The following is a 20,960-nucleotide window of genomic DNA, read 5'->3' on the forward strand; positions in this document are numbered from 1 at the left end:
TATGATTTGACTGGATGAGGCCAGGAGATCACCAAGGGAATGACTCAGTGGAAACAAGGAGTGGGCCGGAGACGAGCCCTGGGGCGCTCAGATGTGACGATGCTGGAGAGACAAGAAAAACCCACCAAGGCACCTGAGGACTGGTGGCCAGGGCAGGGGAAGGTACCAGGAGCATGTGGTGTGGTGAGGAGGTGCTTCCACCAAATCAACACTGGTGAGAGGCCATGGGCCGAGGCCGGGCACAGAAGCTGGCAACAGGGAGTCACTGGTGACAGGAAACCAGGGGCTGGCTGCTGGGAGCCCAGAGAAGCAGGGTCAACGCCCCAGAAACCTGGGCTCCCTGCAGGCCAAAGTGCCCTCCCTCATCTCACCTGAAATCGCAGGGAGGGCACCAAAGACCGTCGCCAACCTCCTTGCATCTGGAGCGGGCAAGGGCTCAGGACGGGGCCGGCTCAAGGAGCAGGGAGATCGAGTTCTACCCACCTGGACTCCATCTCTCTTCTCTGGTCAACAACATGAATGGCAGCAACACTAGGAGACATCCCCGCAGGAAATGCCAGACCTCTCTCTAATCTCCAGACAGCAGACACCCCTTCCCCACTAACCAAAACAGAAGCAAGACCCAAAAACTTCAAAACAAGAAAGTGTGGACGGGCAAAGCTGTCTGCGCCAGTGCCTCTGCACCGGGCTCCCTGGAGGAGGCGGTCATCAGCTCCGCACAGGCATTGGGGATCTGCGAATCATGGTTCATAAAAAATCACCCTGAATAAATAATGAGCGGTGCAACCTCTCTGGAAGGCAATTTGATAATGTGCGTTAAAGTACCCAAGTAAATATTTATGCCTTTGGCTCGACTCATAAAAGTTATGATATATTCATAGAATGCACCCAAATTTGTTTTAAAATAATATGTACTTTTAACACAATAAACCCTAATTTGTTTAAAAAATCAAACATATATACTCTTCAGCATATATATGTACATGTGCTTACATTGTATACAGCTTTTACATTTTAATTAGGGCCATATTATGCATGCTTCTCCCCTAGTAATCACTGTGAGCACTTTCCATATCAATGAATATAAAAACGAACATGTTTATATATATATACACACACACACACACAGATATTCACACATACTCACATATGTACATATATATGTAGTATTTATGCGGAAGATTCCATTCAAGAACAAAAATGAAATGTTCTCACACATTTTCCCAGAGAAAAAAAAAATAAAAGAAAAAGTCTCCAAAAAACCTTGGCACTAAGAGCTGATCTTCTCACGTTCTGACCTTAAAGACAACTGGGGATGAGGAGGAAGATGATGAGGAGGGCACCCTACCAGCCCTGATCTTGCCCTCTCAGGACACCTGGGGACATTGGTGCTCACTGTCCACACCTGCTGCGCTGCAGACCGCTAACAACCAAAACCTTCTGAAGAAGAGAAGGCTTTGTTTAACTGAGTTTTTAATTTTATGTGATGCTGAATATTTATGGTATGAACATCTGAGCCTTTGCTCTTGAACTGAATGTCCTTCCAGGAACACAGCCTCCTTGCCTGGGTGAAGCTCCACCTGCCAGACCCTCCGCCTTCACTCTGCTCTGCTGCACTCCTTCCTCCTGTGGGCTACTTGGGCCCCTGGGGAACAGGACTGACCGGGAAGGGTGTGTGTCCTGCCCCTTCCCTGTGCCGGGACGGGAGTCTGGTGAGAAGGGGGTGCGCTGGGGTTCCACCCGCCACACTCGGCCGAAGCTCTGACTAAGCTACCTCGAACTATTCTCAACAATTCCTAAATGACACAGTCCCTGGGTTGTCAGAAGAGAAGTAAGTAGCAAAAGACAGGTGACTGCATTCACGCCACTTTCCCTTCCCTCAGTGTAACCCCAAACCCTGAGCCCCCTTACAGCTCTCTTATAGAAAGGGAGGCTCCTTGGCAGACATTCTCACACCCTGGGCCATGGCAGGCTGCGGGCACTGGGCCTCAGGGTGGGCTCAGGAGGACACACCTCTGCAGGGCTCCAAAGGGGACCCGCTGGTGGCAGAGCCTGAACACAGCACAGGCGGGAACAGGGTCTCCAGGAGCCGGCAGCATCGCTCTCGGAAGCTCTCCGAAAGCAAGAGGCCCGTCTACTCCCCTTCATGGTGGATAATCAAGCGACCAGACCTTCAAACCCAACTTTTCAAAACCTAGTGGTTAACCTAAAATTCCTCGCATTTTAAATGGAAATGGTAACGAAACTGAAATTTGGGGGAAGAAACTTAATGTATCTGTTTTCTCATTTTTCTCAGTGATAGAATCAGTAACCATTTTAAGGCTAATAACTTGATAAATGTCAGTCTAAATATATTATTTATACATTATAAAGACAATCACCAAAACTAAAAATAATACTGCAAGTAACAAAATCAGAAAGTTGGAGAAAACAGACGGCAGAAAGTGTCTGTGCTGACGGGCTATTCTCTCACAGGGACATCAGCACATCCTCTGAAGGTGCTGGAACAGGAAAGCACAGTTTAGGGAAAGCGTATGAGCTCATAAGAGTTCTCACAGTAAGAGCTAAAAAGAGGGCACGTCCTTCCAAATCACCAGAAGGAAAAGAAACCACACACACCAGACCAAATAAAAGGTAAGAAAGCCATTATCCAAGAAGTCAAATAGGAAACAAAACAAGAAGCATTCACAACAGAAAACAGGGTCGGGCACAATAGCTCACGCCTGTAATCACGGTGCTTTGGGAGGCTAAGGCGAGAGGAGGATTGTTTGAGGCCAGGAGTTTGAGACCAGCCTGGCCAACATCATAAGACCCCATCTCTACAAAAAAATTAAAAAGTCAGCCAGCAGTGGTGACACATGCCTGTAGTTCCAGCTACTTGGAAGGCTGAGGCAGGAGCATTGCTTACGCCTGGGAGGTAGAGGCTGCAGTGAGCCATGATCGTGCCACTGTACTCCAGCCTGGGCGACAGAGTGAGGCCCTGTCTCAAAAAACAAAAACGGATAAACAGAATATAAAATTGGATGAAAATTTTAGGAGAAATATGTCCATTTTATCAACATTCATAAATAACACATAGTCACATGAAAATTATCAGATTGGATAAAAAACAGGACTGAACAATCATTATATTAAAAACAAATCCAGCGTAAGGCTCAGATTAGATGGGTAAAAAGCCCCAAAAGGCAAATAGAAACAAATTGAAATGTGCAATGGAGATATCGGTATCACAAAGATTAAATCCAACACTAAATATCAAACAGATTTGCCCATTTCCTAAGTATAAAGTGTGCAATCTACAAAGAGGATGGAACTGTCTGAGGCACACACTGTGTGTACCTTCGAGTAAAAACACAGAACACACAGAATGCAGACACACATGCTCAGCACTAGATATGAACTTGCTCTTGTACACTCACGGCCGAGCAAACACACAGGAGGTGTGCATACAGAGGATGGGAATAGTACAATTCCTACTTCAGCCAACAGATAGGCCTCGAACCTCTTATCATTAAGCTATGTATGCCTTTTGTTGCAAGCCCCTGTGAAACATTTACAAAAACCAATGCCACGTAAAGAACGCAGTTTCCAAATACACACGGTGTAGACTAAACACTGGAACACACTGCAGCAGAACCAGAAATAAAACCTGGAGAAGCAAAAATCCAACCATGGGAAAAATGAGTCTCTTTCTCTTAAACGCTTCAAATTCTAGTGAAAGTGGTAAAAATTTATAAAGTAATGAACACATCACGTATCGAAAATTGTAGGAATTGCCTAAAATTGAGCTCAGAGAACAATGAATAGCTGCCTACATGTAAGTAACTACAAAAGCAACCCAAACAAATAAAAACATTAGACTCAAAAAGTTAGAAAAAGAACTAGAAAATTAAAGCATACATTGTGCAATTAAAAAAAGGAAGAAGATAATAAAGATGAAAGAAATCCGACAGATTGTGGATCTAGGCAGAAGCGATAAAGCCTACGGTGGGGACAGTTTGTGCTTCTTAGGGGAAGACAGTGACCTCAGAGAAGATGGTGCCAGAAGACTCTAAGGAGCTGGTCAGCAGCCTTTCATTATGAAAATCTTCAACGACACACAGAGTTAGCGAGAGGAATATAATAAACACCCACGTATCCAGCTACCACAATGATCAACCTTAGCCATTCAGTTTCATCTATGAGCATCCATCTTTTTTTCTTTATTTCTAATTCCATGGAATGACACATCTCAACTTTAAATGGATAACAGATGGGAAATGAGTCATATATTTTATTAAAGGTTTTCCACACTAATATTGTGAATTTAAAAAATAATTATAGGTTCACAGGAAGTTGCCAAGAAAGTCCAGAGAGGCTCCAGGTGCCCTTCTACCAGGTTCCCCCCACTGGTTCCACCTTCTGTGGCCAAAAAAAGCCGGGGACCAACCTTGGTGCCATGTTGTCATCACGACCAAGGCGATGTACTCCCTCACCACGAAGACCTCCCTCCCACCAGCCCTTGGACTTAGCTCATTCTGCGGGCGGTGACGTGTGACCCGCTGAGTGAAGCACAGAGGCCTCACCGTCCTGTCTCTCTTTACCTTCCCCGTTTACAGTCGCCTTTAATGATTCCTCCACATGAAGGAGAACCCTGTCAGATGGTATCAGTGTTCTTGCGAACACCACTTAGAAAAATAAAAGAGAAGTGAAGGGGATGGAGCGGACATCGGTCCGTTCTGACATAAAGTGCTGAGGAAAGCCAAGGTCTGTGCACAGGAGGAGGGGTCACCACGGTGCCACCTGACACCACAGCAGGGGAGGAGATGGGAGCATTCTGGGAAACCCTCTGTAAAAAATCACAGCTCCAACCAACAAAGCTAAGAGCATCTGGTTACCCCACAGGGGCTACTGAAACGCAAAGCAAAACAAAAAAGGCAGGAGTGTGGCAGGAACTTCGGAGACCCTGTCCCCCTCCCTAGGGGTTAAGAGTGGCTGTCTGGGAAGGACGGCCCATGCCCATCTGTGTGTCCTCAGCACTCACCGCAAGGCCTGGACTCAACTGTGTCACATGAGTCACCTCGAGTTGCGCCTCAAAGTGCGCTGAGAGTGGGACACATACACACACACACACACACACACACACAGAGCCTTCAACTGAAGAACAGCTAATTCCACATCTGTCCACGTTCTTAAGGGTCCCCTGAATGTACGATAAACTCAAAAATCTTGTTTTTCAGCCAGTCATCGTGGACGAAAGCCATTTTTATAATGCACACACAGCTTGATGTGATTCTTTTCTGGTGAATATTTCTTTCAAAGGGTCCTATTAAATGACAAGCCGAAACTACTGAAGCTATTACAAACTTTGAGGAAATAAAACTTTCCTTAAAAGGTCACTTAAAAGGCTTTCTTCTTCTGAGTAATAAGCTGTATCAACAACGCAGCAGGCTTTAGTCAAAAACGTATTCCAAATTTGATTCCAACAGAAAATCAAGGCCTTCCTTGCCAGCATTAAACCCAAATGTGGCTGTAAACTTGCTGCCATAAGGGGCTCCAAAGACCCTTCCCACCCAAGGGATGACACCCTGTGCCACCGCGAGGCCAGAAACATATCAGAAACGCCTCACTTCACTTCCCTGGCTTTTACGGCAGCCCATGATATTATTCTCGTGGAATTCTGTGTGCAGAGTCCCTGGGTGCTGGCCGTACCAGCCAGGGCTCTATCTGGAGGGAGCAAGACCATCTGTGTGCTTTTGCTCCACGATTTAATGAAAACGCAAGTGTTAGATTTTTTCCCTGCTCCCTATTTCAGAACTATCCTTAAAGCTCTTTAGAAAATCCTTTTAATGTTTCTAATTTGTTCTATATCCTCAGGAAGAAAAAAACATCTTTTGGAAATATTTGCAAGCTCAAATTGAGCAAGAGCTGAAAATAAAAACCTGGCATGCAGTTGGTAAGTTGGCTTTCAAGAAGTGCACAAATGTACTTCCTGGAAACTATAAATAGAAACAGGCCTTACCCCATACCAAAAAAAAAAAGAAAAAAATGGTGAAATGTGCTTTAAGTTCTCATATAGAAGTGCAGCCACTAAAGACAAGCATGACCTCCAGAAATAACAGACAGAACCATCCGTCTGAGATGCTGCTACAATCACGTTATGGACAAAGCATTCCTGGAAAATCTTTCTAAGACTCTAAATTCCAATGCAAAAGCAATTGAATAGAAACAATAACAAAAAACTAATGTTTCAGGACTGAGCATGAATTTAAAGTATTTTTGCTTTGTGATCTCCTTTCATCCTCACAACCCCCTGAAGCAGGTCCCAGCGGGGACCCGGGTATCACAGATGGGAGATGCAGCCAGTAAGCGTTGTCACCTGGATTCAAAACTGGCCACACCTCCTGGAACACCACCACCTGCCTCAAACCACTGCAGCCCACCTCTCTAGCCTGCTCACACCAGCACAAGTTACACGTTACTCCTGAAAGCTATCCAAATACCCTAAACCCAGTGGATAAAAATATATTGTCTGAAAATTAAAAATAGTTTCAGTGGTCTAGGAAGCCTACAAATCCCACTGCAGTTGTTCTTGTCTTCTCAGTTACGTAAGGTCAAGTTTACATAAGAACACATTTCAGAATTTCCTTCTTAGCAACCTCCAAACGTTTGGTTATGTTTCACCTAACAGCTGGGCCAAAGTAGGAACCACTATTACTTAACAGTAACAGTTGAAATATTTAAAAATAGAAAACATTGGAGAAGAAGAGAGGGCACCAAGGAAGAGGCCTGAAGGAGGTAGCCCCTCTCTCTGGGGTGAGCCAGCCTCTTCCAGGCAGCAACGTACGTTCCGCCGGGGCTTTCTGGAGACCAGTGTGGGCTGCAGCATCTTTCAAGGGCACTGCGGGTCACTGGGGGTGGAATAATCCAGCAGGCAGGTGGAAATGCAGAAGGCAGGGGGCTGGTTCAGACTTCTGTCCAGAAAAATCACTTGGGAAGCTTGTTAAAAAGTGACTTACGCCTCCCAGCCTCAGTTCCTGAACCAGTAACTACTGTGTGATGTCCCCAGGGGCATTAAATGCCAATGAACACGCAGTACTTAGCTGAGTGACAGATGGGTGGCCTTGGTAAGGGGACCTGTGGCCATCAGTGTCCTCATCATTGCTGTAATTAGCAGCAACCATGAGTCCCACTTTGAGCAGGACCTTGCTGCTGGCTATGGAGGCTGTGAGCTCACACTCTGCCCAACAAAGATCCTGGAGCCAGTAACTCTCTTGCCAGCAGTAACACTTTACAAAGTAGGATTTGGTAGAAGATGCATGCTAGCACTAAGCAAACATTGTTTAAAAAAAAAAAAAAAAGGAAAAGAAACAAAGTCTACTTTGTGGACCTTGCACAGAGGAGATCCACTGCCATGTATCTTTCTGCTATGAACGCCCAGCGCAGTCCCCTCCTGAGTTCAGCTCAGGCTCGCCAACGCCTACCACTCAGTGTTCCAAACTGGGTGCCTTTGAAAGCACTGCACAGATCCATACTAATCCTCATCCCAGCACAGGGTCCGCTCCACCCACATTCCCCATGAATTCATGCAACTCCGTCAGCAGTGCTTAAAGCCAAAAATCCTAAGGTCACCCTCGACTCTTCTGTTTCCTGCACAGCCCATCTGCAACCTAAGGAAATCCCATCTATGTCAGATATCTCTAGAATTTGTACCATTTTCTACATTCCCACTCCATCTACCCGGACTGAGCCCCATCCACTGCCTGGGTTGCTCCCAGACCTTGGTGGGTCTCCCTGCTCCTCCGATGCCTGCCCCACGTGACCACTGCATTCTCCGTGGCATAGGTCACGTGGTGTCGCTTCTCTGCTCAGAAACTCCAGGAGCCTCCATGTCACTCAAAGCCATGCCTAATTGATTAACCCGGCCTTTTCAGTCTCCTGCACCACCCACTCCCTCTTCTCCTGACCAGGTCTTTGGCCTGCAAATGTCTGCTCACCTTCTAAGGAAGCCTGCCCTCACCAGCAGGTGTAAAATCGCAGCCCCTCCACTCCCGAGCCCCGCTCTGCCTTCCCTGCTCTACTGTTTACTCATTGCCTTTACTAGTTTCCTCTCTTCCTCCCAGGGTAACACGAGCACCATGAAATAGGGGTCGCTGTGTCAATCATAAATATATGTATCCCATATGCCAAGGGCAGGGAATGGCATTAGAAGGCCCAATCAATATGAATGAGTGAATGAATGAATGAGTTTAACGCAGAAATCTACCCTCCTGAATCCCCTGTCCTTGACTGCTCACTCTCCTCCACAGCTATTCTCGCCTCTCACATGTTCTAATAGTGTAGGTAATTTACAATCAATAAGCTTGAATTAATGAGCATATTTAGAATCCAGCACCCAACTACTAGAGAATTCAAAATCTTTTCACACATATATTAAAGATTCATAAAAATTGACCACAAAGCAAGTCTCAGTAAAATTCAACGGCTGGGTAATTTCTAACCATAATGGAGTAAATTAGAAATCAATAACAAAAAAGATGACTTGGAAAATTCAGACTTTCAGAAATCAAAAAACACTTCTAAATATTTCATTTTTTCAAATAAAAAAGGAACCATAAAACAAATTTCAAAATAACTCTCGAGAAACACCAAGACTCTATGAAGTGTTAATGTAATATGCTTTACAAATTAAATACTACAAATTAGAACTTATCCAAAGCAGCCCCATTTGAATCCCGAGGGAAGCACTGCACAGAACCCTGAATGCCTCCATCCGAAAGGAAGAAGGGCTACAAATTAACAAGTGAAACGTTCAACCTAAACGAACAAGCACATCCGAATAAATGCAGAGAAAGGAGAACAGCTATTAAAACAGGAATTAATAAAATAGAAAACACACCCACAAGAGCAGATCCACGAAGGCAGAAGTCTGTCTGCGGGAGAGTAAAACATAGCTGGACTCCCACCGCCTGCAGGGCTGCCCCCACTCCAGGCGGGAGTGAGAAACACCTGGATGGAGGGGTGGAGCCTGGCTGGGCTCAGGAGCAGGAGAGGGAAGCCAGGAAGGCCGGGGGGGGGGGGGGGGGGGGGGGGGGGGGGAGGCAGGTCCGCAGGGGAGGGCAGGCCCGCCCAGGAAGGCCCACGCAGGGCTGGGTGCTCGGCAGACGGCTGTAGAACTGAAAGTAGTGCCAGCCCCTTCCTCGGGCACCTGACTAAACCGCCTTCAATTTCTTCCCCTCGCCCGTGGCCACATACCTGCTACCCAAGGGACACCTCCGGTCCTCCCTCACCTGGTCAGACACCTGGCCATGATGGCCCCTCGGAGCCCCTCGTTGGAAACACAGAGGGCCTGAATTTGGTTCTGCATCACACGTGACAGTGTGTGCGTCTTGCTGTGAGGTCCAGAAATGGAAACCTTCCTTAAAAGATGGGCAGGTTCCTCTGGTAGGGGACATGGTGTTGGTATGGCGAAAACGTGACATTAGGGTCAAATGTGGCTGCTGAGAAGGAACTCCCTTTCAGCTGCACTGCAACAGCCTAACACAGACAAGGGTCGGCAAAGAGCCATCTCCCTTGTCCTGGAGGCACAGGCTTTGAGATGCCACTGAGGGGCTCCGCAGGCCCTCTGGATATATTTTACAATCCACAGCCTTAAAGCACACAAAGCTGGTTATAAAAGAAAAAAGATAAAAAGCCGTTTAGCCAGAAATGATGTCATGATGCAAAAATTCATTCCTGGATAATACTTCTGGCCACCAGTGACACTCTGAATACACAAATCAAACCAAATTCTCAGTGGAAAAAAAAAATCCTTTCTTCCAACCAATCATCACTAAGGACTGTGGAATCCTCCCCGAGAGATACTCAGTGAGATTTCTCTGTATTCTGTATCAACACGGTTGAGGGGCACTGCTGGGACTGCCACATAGCTTTCTCTCTCCCTCTAAAGTAGAGAAACAACCAGTCACCAGCTCCACCCCATCCGGATTTGCTGTGGATGTGTGGATGGTTTTAGAAGCACCCAGAGGATATTTCTCAGACAGCACCCCCAATTCTCCACGACGCCCCAACCGTAACCGTCTGCTTTCTTACCACCCGTGTTCCTTGCTAAGGGCAGACAGTAAACTCTTCAGAACTCTTTGGGTCGACAGCAACAACAACAATGTAAAATGTAATGGTGGGGGGGAGTGTGATAAACGTAGATAACCCAAACAATCTGATGTCCACCCAGGATGGAGAAGCTTTCTATCTTTCTGCCTCAGGCACTGGGGACAGGGAAAGAACCAGTTGGAAAGTGAGGCTGGCAGGCTCACAGGCGGGGCTGGCAGGGATCAGTGTCCTCGGCCTCGTGGGGAGGCACGGTCCCACCCGCCAGCCACAGGGTGGCATTTCAGAGCCACAGGGGCATTTCTGGTCAAAAATAACAGAGTGAACACAATCAAGTTGTCAGGCTCCCTCCAAGATTCTGCTAAAACAGTGTGTGGATTGTTTAGAAAGACACACTAACACAACACACACACAGGAGATGAGAGAGCAGCCACAAAATGCTGGAAGTCAGAAAGGATCTGGGTGAATAAGGTATCAGAGACAGCAAAGCTGACCCATCAGCCAGGGTGGGCCAAGGGAGGGGCAGACCAGTCTCGGTCACACAGCCCTCCGGGGCACAGGGGCTGGTGGCACCAGGACTGGAGGTGAAGGAGAATGAAATATCCGCTCAGGGAGTGCAGGGCCCCAACCACCACTTACCCCACGTGGCTGGCAAAGCCCAGGGACTACACCCCTCTGGAGAGGGGGATGGAACAGCACTGAAAACTGCGGACCAGTGGAAGCTGGCCAGCTACACGTGAGGTGTCCTGGTCTTCCTGCCCGAGGACGGGGGCAGGGCAGGCAGCATTGGGCCCTCCCAGTGAGGTCATAGGGGCCAAGCAGCCTGCTGGACACCATGCCAAGTGGGACCGGGCAGCCCCCAGCAGCCAACACCCTGCACACCCCTGCAGGTCCCGCCAGCCTCAGTGCCCTCTGTTACAGAGGGCAGATAGCCTTGCTCACCAGAAAGGCCAGGAAGACTGTCGTCACAGAAGGCAGAGCCTGGACAGACAGACAAGCACCTTGGGGAAATACAGACAGACAGAAGGGAAGACAGGCCCTCCAAAGACAAGCGGAAGGAGTGGGAGGCAGCCCTGGAGCTCCAGGACAGGAGGGCATGCCTCGGGTGCTGAGGAACATAGTCTCTGCCCGGTGAAACGAGCAACCAAGCCTCAGAGGGTTAACACCATTAAAAGCCAGAAGGGCCCCCTGAAGGCAAATGTGACTGACTCAGCAGCTTCACGAGAGTCACCGCCCGGCAGATCAGGTCCAGCGGGCTGCAGGTCCAGCAGCTGCCACTGCAGGGTGGCCCGGGCCCTCTGCTAGGTCTCCCAGCTGCTTCCATCCACCAGGAATCTTCTCAAGACACATTTTCAACGCAATTCAAGCCCTCCTGTTGTTATGCTTCCCAGCATCAGTTGGGCTGGGTTTCACTTGAGACAGTCGCTCCTAGGGACATTGCCACAAAGGGATGGGAAGGTGGAAGGGACGGTGGTTGAGCTGCAGGAAGGGCAGAGCCACGAACCTGGGGCCAGGCAGACCAGAGGGCACCAGGAAGCAAGAGTGCAAGAGAACACAGACCCCTCCTGTGTGCCAGACGCTACGCCAGACACTTGCCCTCGTTGCCTGCGCCCTGGCCCAGGACCAAGCAGCCCCGGAACACCAGGTGAGGAGCAGCCTGCTGGAGGCCATGTGGCCGACGGGAGACAGGAAGACTGTGCTGCCCCCATGTCTGCCAGGCTCCCAGGCCTTGGAGCAACTCAGCCGAGACCAGGACCTGACCCTTCACTGGCTTCTGTGAATACTGAGCCTGAACGGGATGGCAGGAGGGAGCTGTCACTGTGACAGTTAGGAGGAAAGTGAACGGGGTGCAAATACAGGCTGTGTACACCACGTGAAAGGTGGTGTTCTTGGCCCCGCAGTGTTTCCAGAGAAGCCTGATGTTACTGCTCATGGGAGTTCACCGATCTGAGGGGGAGGAGAGCAGAAATCAGAAGTGACTGTCTCCAGGTGGCAAAAAGCAAACAGCATCAGAGAAAAACAGGACTATCTGAAGGTTTAGGGGAGGATAGGAATGAGCTATTGGGAAGGACTGGAGAAGGAGGCATCCGGATGAACAGGCCTTGAAAAATAACACCTTTTGAAATTCTTAAGAGGTAATATGCCTTCAGCCATCGAAGGGGAATTGGAATGTGAGGATTACTTGACACCACATCTAGTGAACAAGGTAGTGACCAAGCAGGAGGGTGCAGCTTCTGGTCCAAAACTATTCTCAACTGTAAAGTAACAAGGGCTGGGCACAGTGGTTCACACCTGTAATCCCAGCACTTTGGGAGGCTGAGGCAGGCAGATCACTTGAGGTCAGGAGTTCGAGACCAGCCTGGCCAATGTGGTGAAACCTCGTCTCTACTAAAAATACAAAAACTAGCTGGGCGTGGTGGCGCGCGCCTGTAATCCCAGCTATTCAGGAGGCTGAGGCAGGAGAATCGCTTGAACCCGGGAGGCACAGGTTGCAGTGAGCCGAGATCCTGCCACTGCACTCCAGCCCTGCACTCCAGTCAATACACTGAGACTCTGTCTCAAAAAATAAATAAAAATAAAAATAAAATGAATAAAGTAATGGGGCCAATTCGCCTAATCGCCAAAAGGGACTCTTAAAGCATTTCTAAATTGCTCATAATTGTACACGACACACGCATGGCCTCCAGGAGTAACGCTATATTGCAGTCAGCTTTTAAAGCTACGTGGGGGGCAGACTCCTGCGACCGGCCTTTGAGTCATGGCTATTCATACAGGCCCTCAGGTTAACTTGATGGAGGGCAGTCGACAAACTCCCAACATTAGTTTGAACTAAGAGAATCAAACCATGGGAATTCTTTTCGGATTTTTCAAATGTTGACGAAAAAGGCAAAACTCTGTAAAATAGCTGAAGAGGTTTATTTTAAGCCAAATATGAGTGACCATGGCCCAGGACACAGCCTCAGGAAGTCTGTGCCTGAGGTTGTCACGTTACAGGTTGGCTTTATGCGTTTTAGGGAGACAGAAGTTACAGGCAACATATGTAAGGTATATATTGGTTTGGCCCAGAACATCTTGAAGAAGTAGGGTGAGGATCTCACAAATCCTAGGCGGACTGAAAAGTTTTCTGACTGAAGAGTTGATGTCAGCATAAAAAAATGTTTGAGTTAAGATAAGGGGGGCGTTCTTGTTATGTGGATGAGGCCTCCAGGAAGCAGGCTTCAGAGAGAATAGATGGTAAATGTCTCCTATGGGACTTTAAAAGGTGACTTGTAGTTAAATCTCTCCCAGATCAGGAAAAAGAGACCTGGAAAAGGCATGGGATTCTCTCCAGAATGCAAACTTCCCCCACAAAAGGCAGTTTTCTATAGCCACTCAAAATAGGTGGAAGGAATATATTCTGGGGTAAAATACTTTTATTTCCGGCAGGGCCTGCTCTATGTCGCCTGCTGCTATCCCAGAGTCAGGGTGGAACCGGGAATCTTACTGCTGTGTCTGTTTTATCAGTTGTGAGATCGCTGTTCTAATGCTAATGCTGGTCAACTGGGCCTGAACGCTGAAAGGAGGGGGGGGTCTAAGGAGGCCTGTCCAACTCCCCATTCCCATCAGGGCCTGAACGCATTTTCAAGTTTCTTTGGGACCCCTTGGTCAAGAAGGGGGTCCATTCATTGGGTTGGGGGACTTAGAATTTTATTTTTGGTTTACACAAACAGTTTTACTTTGATGTCTTTACATTCTACACTTCATTTTACCTCCAAAAATTAAAACAAATCAAGCAAGCAAAAAAAAAAAAAAAAAGCAAAGCAGGCAACATGTTCAGCGGTGGACATGACCGTCCTGGCCAATCCTTGACCATGGCTGGCAAGCAGCCGAGTCCGTGGGCCGGAGGGCGTTGATTCCTCAAAGACACTTCCCTGATCTGAGGAAAACAAGCCAGGCAGTCACGGCAGGCGCCGCCAGGATGAGGCCGCCGCGGGCTCTCTTCTTCCTGCCACTCCTGCCCCGTCCTTCCGTGGGGGCCACTCGAGGAACCACCAGAGATGGCCGTGGGTCCTTCACTGGACCCTACCCCAACCCCAGAAATGCCAACTTTATGATGAAAACTCACAAAGGGGCACCACGCAGGAATATTACAACCAAGGACTTTGTTACCAGGGGCTCTGTGTAGGAAGGTAATTAACAGCTTCCGGTGCCAACAAAGGGAGACTTTCGAAGCTTCCCCTGAGGTCACACGTGCTTGCAGATGTGTACCAGATTCCACTTTCTTCTCACCAAACAAAACAACGCAACAACTGCCACAAAACACATCTAGGAGGCAGCATGAGCTCCAGGCACCAGCCAACCTCAAATACTTCCTGTTCCAAAATGTAAGAGCAGTGTCTGGAAATACAGCTCCTTTGACAGTGTGGTGGTCAAACACCCCTTAGATCTGGGAATCCAACACTGAAGCCAAATGTGAATTTTGCGTTATTTTGGAGAGTTTCTCTACAGTTTCTAGTTAATTCCCTTTAAGGTTCCAGAGTTTTCTTTTAACAATGGTGCTTTTGAAATATAACCTTAAAAAGAGCCTCCCTAACTCTGACAGATACATGTTTCCCAGGACACAGGTACAGAGGATGATGAAACCGCCACCCCTATGCCTCAGGAAACCATGGAACATGCTTTAGTCCAGCATCCCAGTCTTAACATCGGCCTCAACTTCCCCTTTTGGCCGATGGAAGGGCATCGCATTTTCTGAGGATGTCTTTCTCCCCAGTAGCACAGCCCTCAGGGCAGACATGTGTCCTGCCCTGTAATGTACATGCTGAGCGACCCTGGGACAGCGGCCATGGGATCCGAGGCTCTGGCTTTCCTTCTGTAGGAGCAGGAGGGGGTACAGGAGCCAGGGCACTCGGTTACAGTGGAGAGCAGCGCTGTGAGGGCCGTAAGCCCTCAGCATGCCCTCTGGTTAACAGTAAGTCCTTCATCTACACTTCCTGTTGTTACTGACGTTTTTTTGTTTGCCTCCAGTTTGCTCCCGGATGCCTGAGGTAGGTATCCGGATGCCTGGGGTAGGTATCCTCCCCGAAGCGCCCCTCTCCTCAATCGAGGTTGCTGAGCACCTGCAAGGCCTGGCTGGAAGCCAGCTCAACCTCCAGCCTTGGAACCCAACACCCACCACTTTAGTGATTTTTTTCTACAATAAACATGCATTGCTTTTATAATCAGGAAGGGGAGGAGTTTTAAACTACAATGATTCTGAAACGAATGACTGAGTAGTAATAGTGTTTAAGTTCCCCGTAATTCAGCCCTTGGGCATAGTTGGGTTTGTAATCCTGTATGACATTTTGCTGGTCTCTCCTGGCTGACTAATTCCGTACCTTCTCCTCTGTCCTCAAACTGCAACATCTCCCCAGACTAACTCAGTCAATGGCTCTGTTTGCTCACTCCATGGGTAAACACAAGGCTCTGGCAGAGAACCGGGGGTCAAGAGCTCCCACCCCAACCCCACCCTGCCACCATGTCTCCGCCTGGGATCTGCCTCTGTGTCAAGTCTCCTCCAAGGGTGGCCCTTCCCCTCACCAAGCAGACAACAACTCCCAGGAAGGGGGAAGATCAAAGCCACGTCCACAACTGTGACATTCCACTTATTCAAAACGCAAAGAAATAGGAGGCGAAGATGGAATAACCCTAACAACATGCCTGTCATATCTTGGCGGTAGGCAAACGGTTATGTGTTTGCTTTTATGACAGAGCTACTTTACAATTAAAACTTTTCAAACATTTTTAAAAAGAAAGAGAACAAAGTCTACAGATAAAAAGTTATGAGGGAAGTTGAAGCAATCGAAGTTGATCTAAGACAAATGGCATTTTGGCTTTTTCCTCCACCAATACAGCTGACAATATCCCAAACCCAAAAACCAAAATCCAAAATGCCTCCAAATCCAAAACTTTTTCACAGTGCTCAAAGGCAATGCTCATTGGAGCATTTCTGATTTTGAATTTTTAGACTTAGGATGCTCAACCAGTAAGAATAATGCAAATATTCCAAAATCCAAAAAAATCCCCAAAATCCAAAACACTTCTGCTTCCAAGCATTTCAGATAAGAGATACTCAACCTGTATAGACTCCCAAAGCACATGATATGCTCACCTGACGTTTCTAAAATCTAAAGCTGGCACACGAATACATGGTATGAATAACGCTTTTCTGTTGGACGTGGGAATTTATTAGGGCTAAGTGTATTGAAAAAAACCATAATCAGAAAAAGACTGTGTTGAACATAACAGCATTCACACGAGGGAATGGTAAGGAAATGGGACAGATCAACAGTGGGGAGGGCTGCCCGGACGCCCTTCCTGCTCCAAGTACACACTCATCTGTTCAAAGGGAGTGAGCTCTCACAGTGACTGCTGGAGTCATTCCTGACAATTGTGTGTGTGTGTGTGTGTGTGTGTGTGTGTGTGTATCAGTCTGTTTCCACATCTTCAAACGTCAAAATGTCTAAAGAATAGTTAAGATTAAATTCAATCATTAGGAAATGTATAACAGCAATTGAGGACTGACATAAAAATATACCTAAAAATGTCTATACTCCCATATCATAAAAATGTGGCTTTAAAGACATTTTCCTATCAATTTTCAAGTTATCACCTAACCTGAGATTAATATTTCTTTGCAGTATTTTTCAGTGGGTTGAAATGACCAAAATGCAGTTTGAAAGAACACGCCTCACATTACAGGCTTCTAAGGCACAGGCCATTGTGCAGGCTCAATGATGGATGTCATACAGGACTGCTGCACACGCATGCATCCTTTCTCTGCCACTGTTCCTGGGCATCACTGGTACGTTATTTAAAATTACTCTGCAAACACTCCCAGCACGCCCACCAACCCATGCATGAATATGCAATAAATGCCAGGAGACACGGCACTCTCTTTGACTCAGACCAATGGGAACCTGATTATGAGGGAGGTAAATGGCCAGCATCATGGGGCAGCCTTCCCAACATGCCACCTCTCAAGTCCAGCGGTTCACCCCAAAGGAAGAGAATGAGGGTGACAGGCTGCAGGAGAGGTCCAGGCCTTGAACGGGTATATAAAGGCTACATCACACATATTCCTCAGTACTAGTCAACGGGACACTGAGATGACATTTATTGAGGAACTACTAAAAAGCTGACACATATCTTTCATCTTTATGAGAACTCTGTAGAGAGGCATTATCATCCCCGGCTAAGAAATGAGAAAACAAAACTGAGCTATTCAGCAACTCGCCTAAGCTCCCACACAAACGGGCAGCAGAGGCGGGCCCCAGGTGCCCTCTGTGGGAGGCTGAAGCCCCGGCCTGTCCTCACACCAGGCAGGGATCCCACGGCAGGTCTCGACAGGCAGGGTGCGCTTCCCAAGCCAGAACATTAATTTGAAGCCCACCTTTTTTGGTTCACTTGGAAACTATGCATATTTATCATCTTTTCCCAACCCATCAAGCTATCAGAAAATCCTCTTACCCTCATGCCACGCCTGGTTAAGCACAAGCAAGTTGTCTCAAAAATGCCCCAGCCACAGGATTCAGTGTTTACACGAAAACAACACCGGCAAAGTGAACTTGAGAGAAAGCGAAAACCAAAACTGTCGACAGAAGCCAGAATTTTAAAATTGTGCATCTTCATCTGGTACTTAAAGCTCCCCATTGCTCCCCCAGGCTCCAGTGTGCTGGGGTAAAAAATAAACTGCTTGATCAGTAATAATGCAGAGTAAAATCAAGGTGTAAAAAACAGACAGAAAGGAGCCCCCCAAGCACCCCCCAAGAGGCCAGGGGACCGTACCCCACAGACACAGAGAGCCTTCCTGGAGCAGGGCAAAGACACCTCCAGAACTCCAGGTTTGGAAAATGACAGAAAACCTGGCTGACTTGGGAGAATCACAAGGCAAAGAAGGAAATCTCTTCTTGGAAACGTTCGGCCTGGCTTCAAGCTGGCTTCAACTTCCTTTCGGGGTGATGAGTGGGTCTAACTGGGGCACCGGAGGGCACAGGCGGCAGCAAAGGCTGACTGTCAAGGAAGGCGCAGCAGAGCCAAAACCAGAGACCCAGGCCTCAGGATGCAGTCCCTGCAAGGCCTGGCCACACTGCCCTGCAGGACGCATGTGGAACGAACACTGGTTCCCCTCAGCCCCACGCCTTCAGGAGGTTCGGGTTTTATTCTCGGAGAGGCTGCATGGCTGGGAAGAACGGTACCCTCACAAGGAGTTTAAACCCTGGAGGATTCTACGTGGAAACGGGTTTTGCAGACAAAGAAAAGGGGGAAAAAGTCTGTTTCCATGGCCTATAGACTTGGATGGAGTACCTTAAAATGTTACTTATGGGGCCGGGTGCGCTGGCTCACGCCTGTAATCCCAGCACTTTGGGAGGCCGACGGGGGAAGATCACTTGAGCTCAGGAGTTCAAGACCAGCCTGGCCAACATGGTGAAACCCCGTCTCTACTGAAAATACAAAATTAGCCAGGTGTGGTGGTGCACACCTGTAATCCAGCTACTTGGGCAGACTGAGGCAGGAGAATCGCTTGAACCTGGGAGGTGGAGGTTGCAGTGAGCCAAGATTATGCCACTCCACTCCAGCCTGGGTGACAGAGTGAGATTCCGTCTCCAAATACACAAATGCATAAATAAATAAAAATTACCTATGGAATGAAATATTTCTGATCACCACCGATACTTTCTTTTGTTAAAGAGCTGAAAGGTACTTGGAAGACAGATGATGCCACTGACTCATTTAACCAACAAAAGCTGGTGGCAACGGACAAGGCGTGGTCTGTCCATGGTCATGTGGCCAGTGGGACCCAGCCCCGCCCACTGCAAGCTCAGAGGTATTTCCTACAGGCCCTCATGGGGATCAGGGCCAGGGGTAACACCTAAGCCAAGCAGTTGGGAAGAATACATCCTTTAGCACCAGAGAGAAAAAAAAAAACAACAACAAATCAGCATTTCTCTACCATTTACATGGTATGGAGCCATTTCATTTCCAAAAAGGATGGCCTCTTTTACCACCAGGAAGAGCACCCAAATTCAGTGAACCTGGTAACCCACACCTCCCCCATCGCCTTCTCTGCACTCCTCCAATAAGGCAGAGCCTCTGAACACCTCTTTGGCTCAGCGCAGGGCCGGCCGGACAGGGCAGGGGTGGGTGGACTTACCCGTGCTGGGCATGTGGTTCACGCGGGCAGGATTCAGCAGCTCCACTGGCTGGTCTCGGCCAGAAAGTCCATCTGGAGAACAGAGAAGGCACTGGCTTCAGAAACTGCGCGCATTTCAGCCAACATACTTTACGCTGGGAGTCTGCAGGGAGTAACTCCCCAAACAATGAAATGCATGTGTCCTTCCTACTTTTAAAGGGGGACACTTTCAGCTTCGTCATAGATTATTTGTATTTGCCAAAGAAAATCAAAGATCCTTTGTAGAATAATCAAAATAGCCTCCTACTGAGATACGGCAAACGCCCGTTTCTGGCCTAAGAGCCACTGGCTTAGCAATTTGGGTTTACTTCTGTTCAGCAACCACATTATACCCACTCGTGCTGATCAGAAGTCGGCTTTTCTGCAGACCATAAGTATTAAGATAATAAAAAGAGAAGAGCAGCTCTTCCTCTTCTCAGTTAGTGACAAACGGTCTGGACGCTCACAGAAACACAGCACAGGGAGCCCTCGGAACCCGCCGGGTGTGCAGACAGGTAAGGAGGCGAGCTGAGGCCACCCTAGCTGCAAATAGGCATGGAGGAGAACACTTCACCAGGTGTTCTCAAGGCACAGAGTCGTTTCTTTTAAATCCACTTTTAGACTGTATTCAGGAGCTGTTTCCATCTATTCAGACTCACTGCAAAGATGAGACTGGAACCCACCCACCACCTAAACCTGGCGCAGGCTGTATTTAGACTGCCTGGGATTTTTCTATATTCTCCCAAGCAGAAAGGAAAGAAAACTCTGGCAAGATTTCCAGGAATCACACTTTTCTTTTAAAATTAGCTTCTGACAAGTGGTGTAAAATGCCCTGCAATAATGTGCATATCATTACAGATTTGCACGCGGAGGTCATTTTCCTTACTAAGCGAAGGAGGAGAGCACCAGTTTCACAGGGCAGCCATGGAACTCTGTAGATACCAGTTTTAAAACAGGACAAAAACGACTAACATCAGGTCAAATGACTGCAAAAAAAAACCCAATTTTTTATCCAAAATAGATAATTCCTAGCATTGCCAACCAGTGCATGTCCTTGGAGATGTTCAATATCCAAGAACGGAAACAAGGGCCCCAGGAGATTGGAGGGCATGCTCTTGAAGTTAGAACTGGGAAAGTGTGAGGCCAACATGGACCTGCAGGAGCTCAGCAGGTGAGGCTGCTCTTGGGCAATGCAGAGATCAAACGTGGGTGCCGGAAATAAAAATCAAAATTAAGACAACAACAAAAAACCATGGGGACCTCTCCAACCAACCAGCAGCTCCTCCCAAGTCTCGACAACTCTTAAGGTTTGAAAACAGAAGTAAAGACAGTAAGACACTGGGCATATTCGGGAGCAAAACAGTTCTGCTTCCCTGGGTCAAGAGAAAGACCGGCAGGTCATAGTTACACCTTAGACGCAACCACCAGACCTAAGCAATCGCCCCAAGTCTTCACACATTCCAGGGCTTTCTCAAAGAACATGGCCACCTTAGGAGATGGCCTGGATGCTGAATTGTAAACATGATGCCATATCCCAAGAGAACCTTCACTGCAACTCAGAAAGAGACCCCAGATAGTGGTGGAAAGTACTTTTCAAGCCTTTTTTTCCCCTAAAAATAAATATATTTGTATTTATTTTTATAATAAAAATATAATAAAAATAAATAAATGCTCATTGTAGACA

The 20,960-nt window shown here is 47.7% G+C and overlaps 1 protein-coding gene across 15 annotated transcripts in view; it reads right to left on the reverse strand.

The window, feature by feature from the left end:
• HDAC4 (histone deacetylase 4) overlaps window positions 1-20,960 on the reverse strand; it is a 356,755-nt gene that overhangs the window by 170,347 nt on the left and 165,448 nt on the right. For 14 of the 15 annotated variants that reach the window (XM_054477421.2, XM_054477425.2, XM_063648197.1 and 11 more), the window contains one exon: window positions 19,259-19,330. In XM_054477421.2, coding sequence (XP_054333396.1) covers window positions 19,259-19,330 — 72 coding nt within the window. Of the gene's footprint in view, window positions 1-16,998; window positions 17,003-19,258; window positions 19,331-20,960 lie in introns of those variants that run through there. The other variant, XM_063648203.1, reaches the window with a different exon arrangement.

This window comes from Pongo pygmaeus, chromosome 11 (assembly GCF_028885625.2).
Source record: "Pongo pygmaeus isolate AG05252 chromosome 11, NHGRI_mPonPyg2-v2.0_pri, whole genome shotgun sequence".
Classification (NCBI taxonomy): Eukaryota; Metazoa; Chordata; class Mammalia; order Primates; family Hominidae; genus Pongo; species Pongo pygmaeus.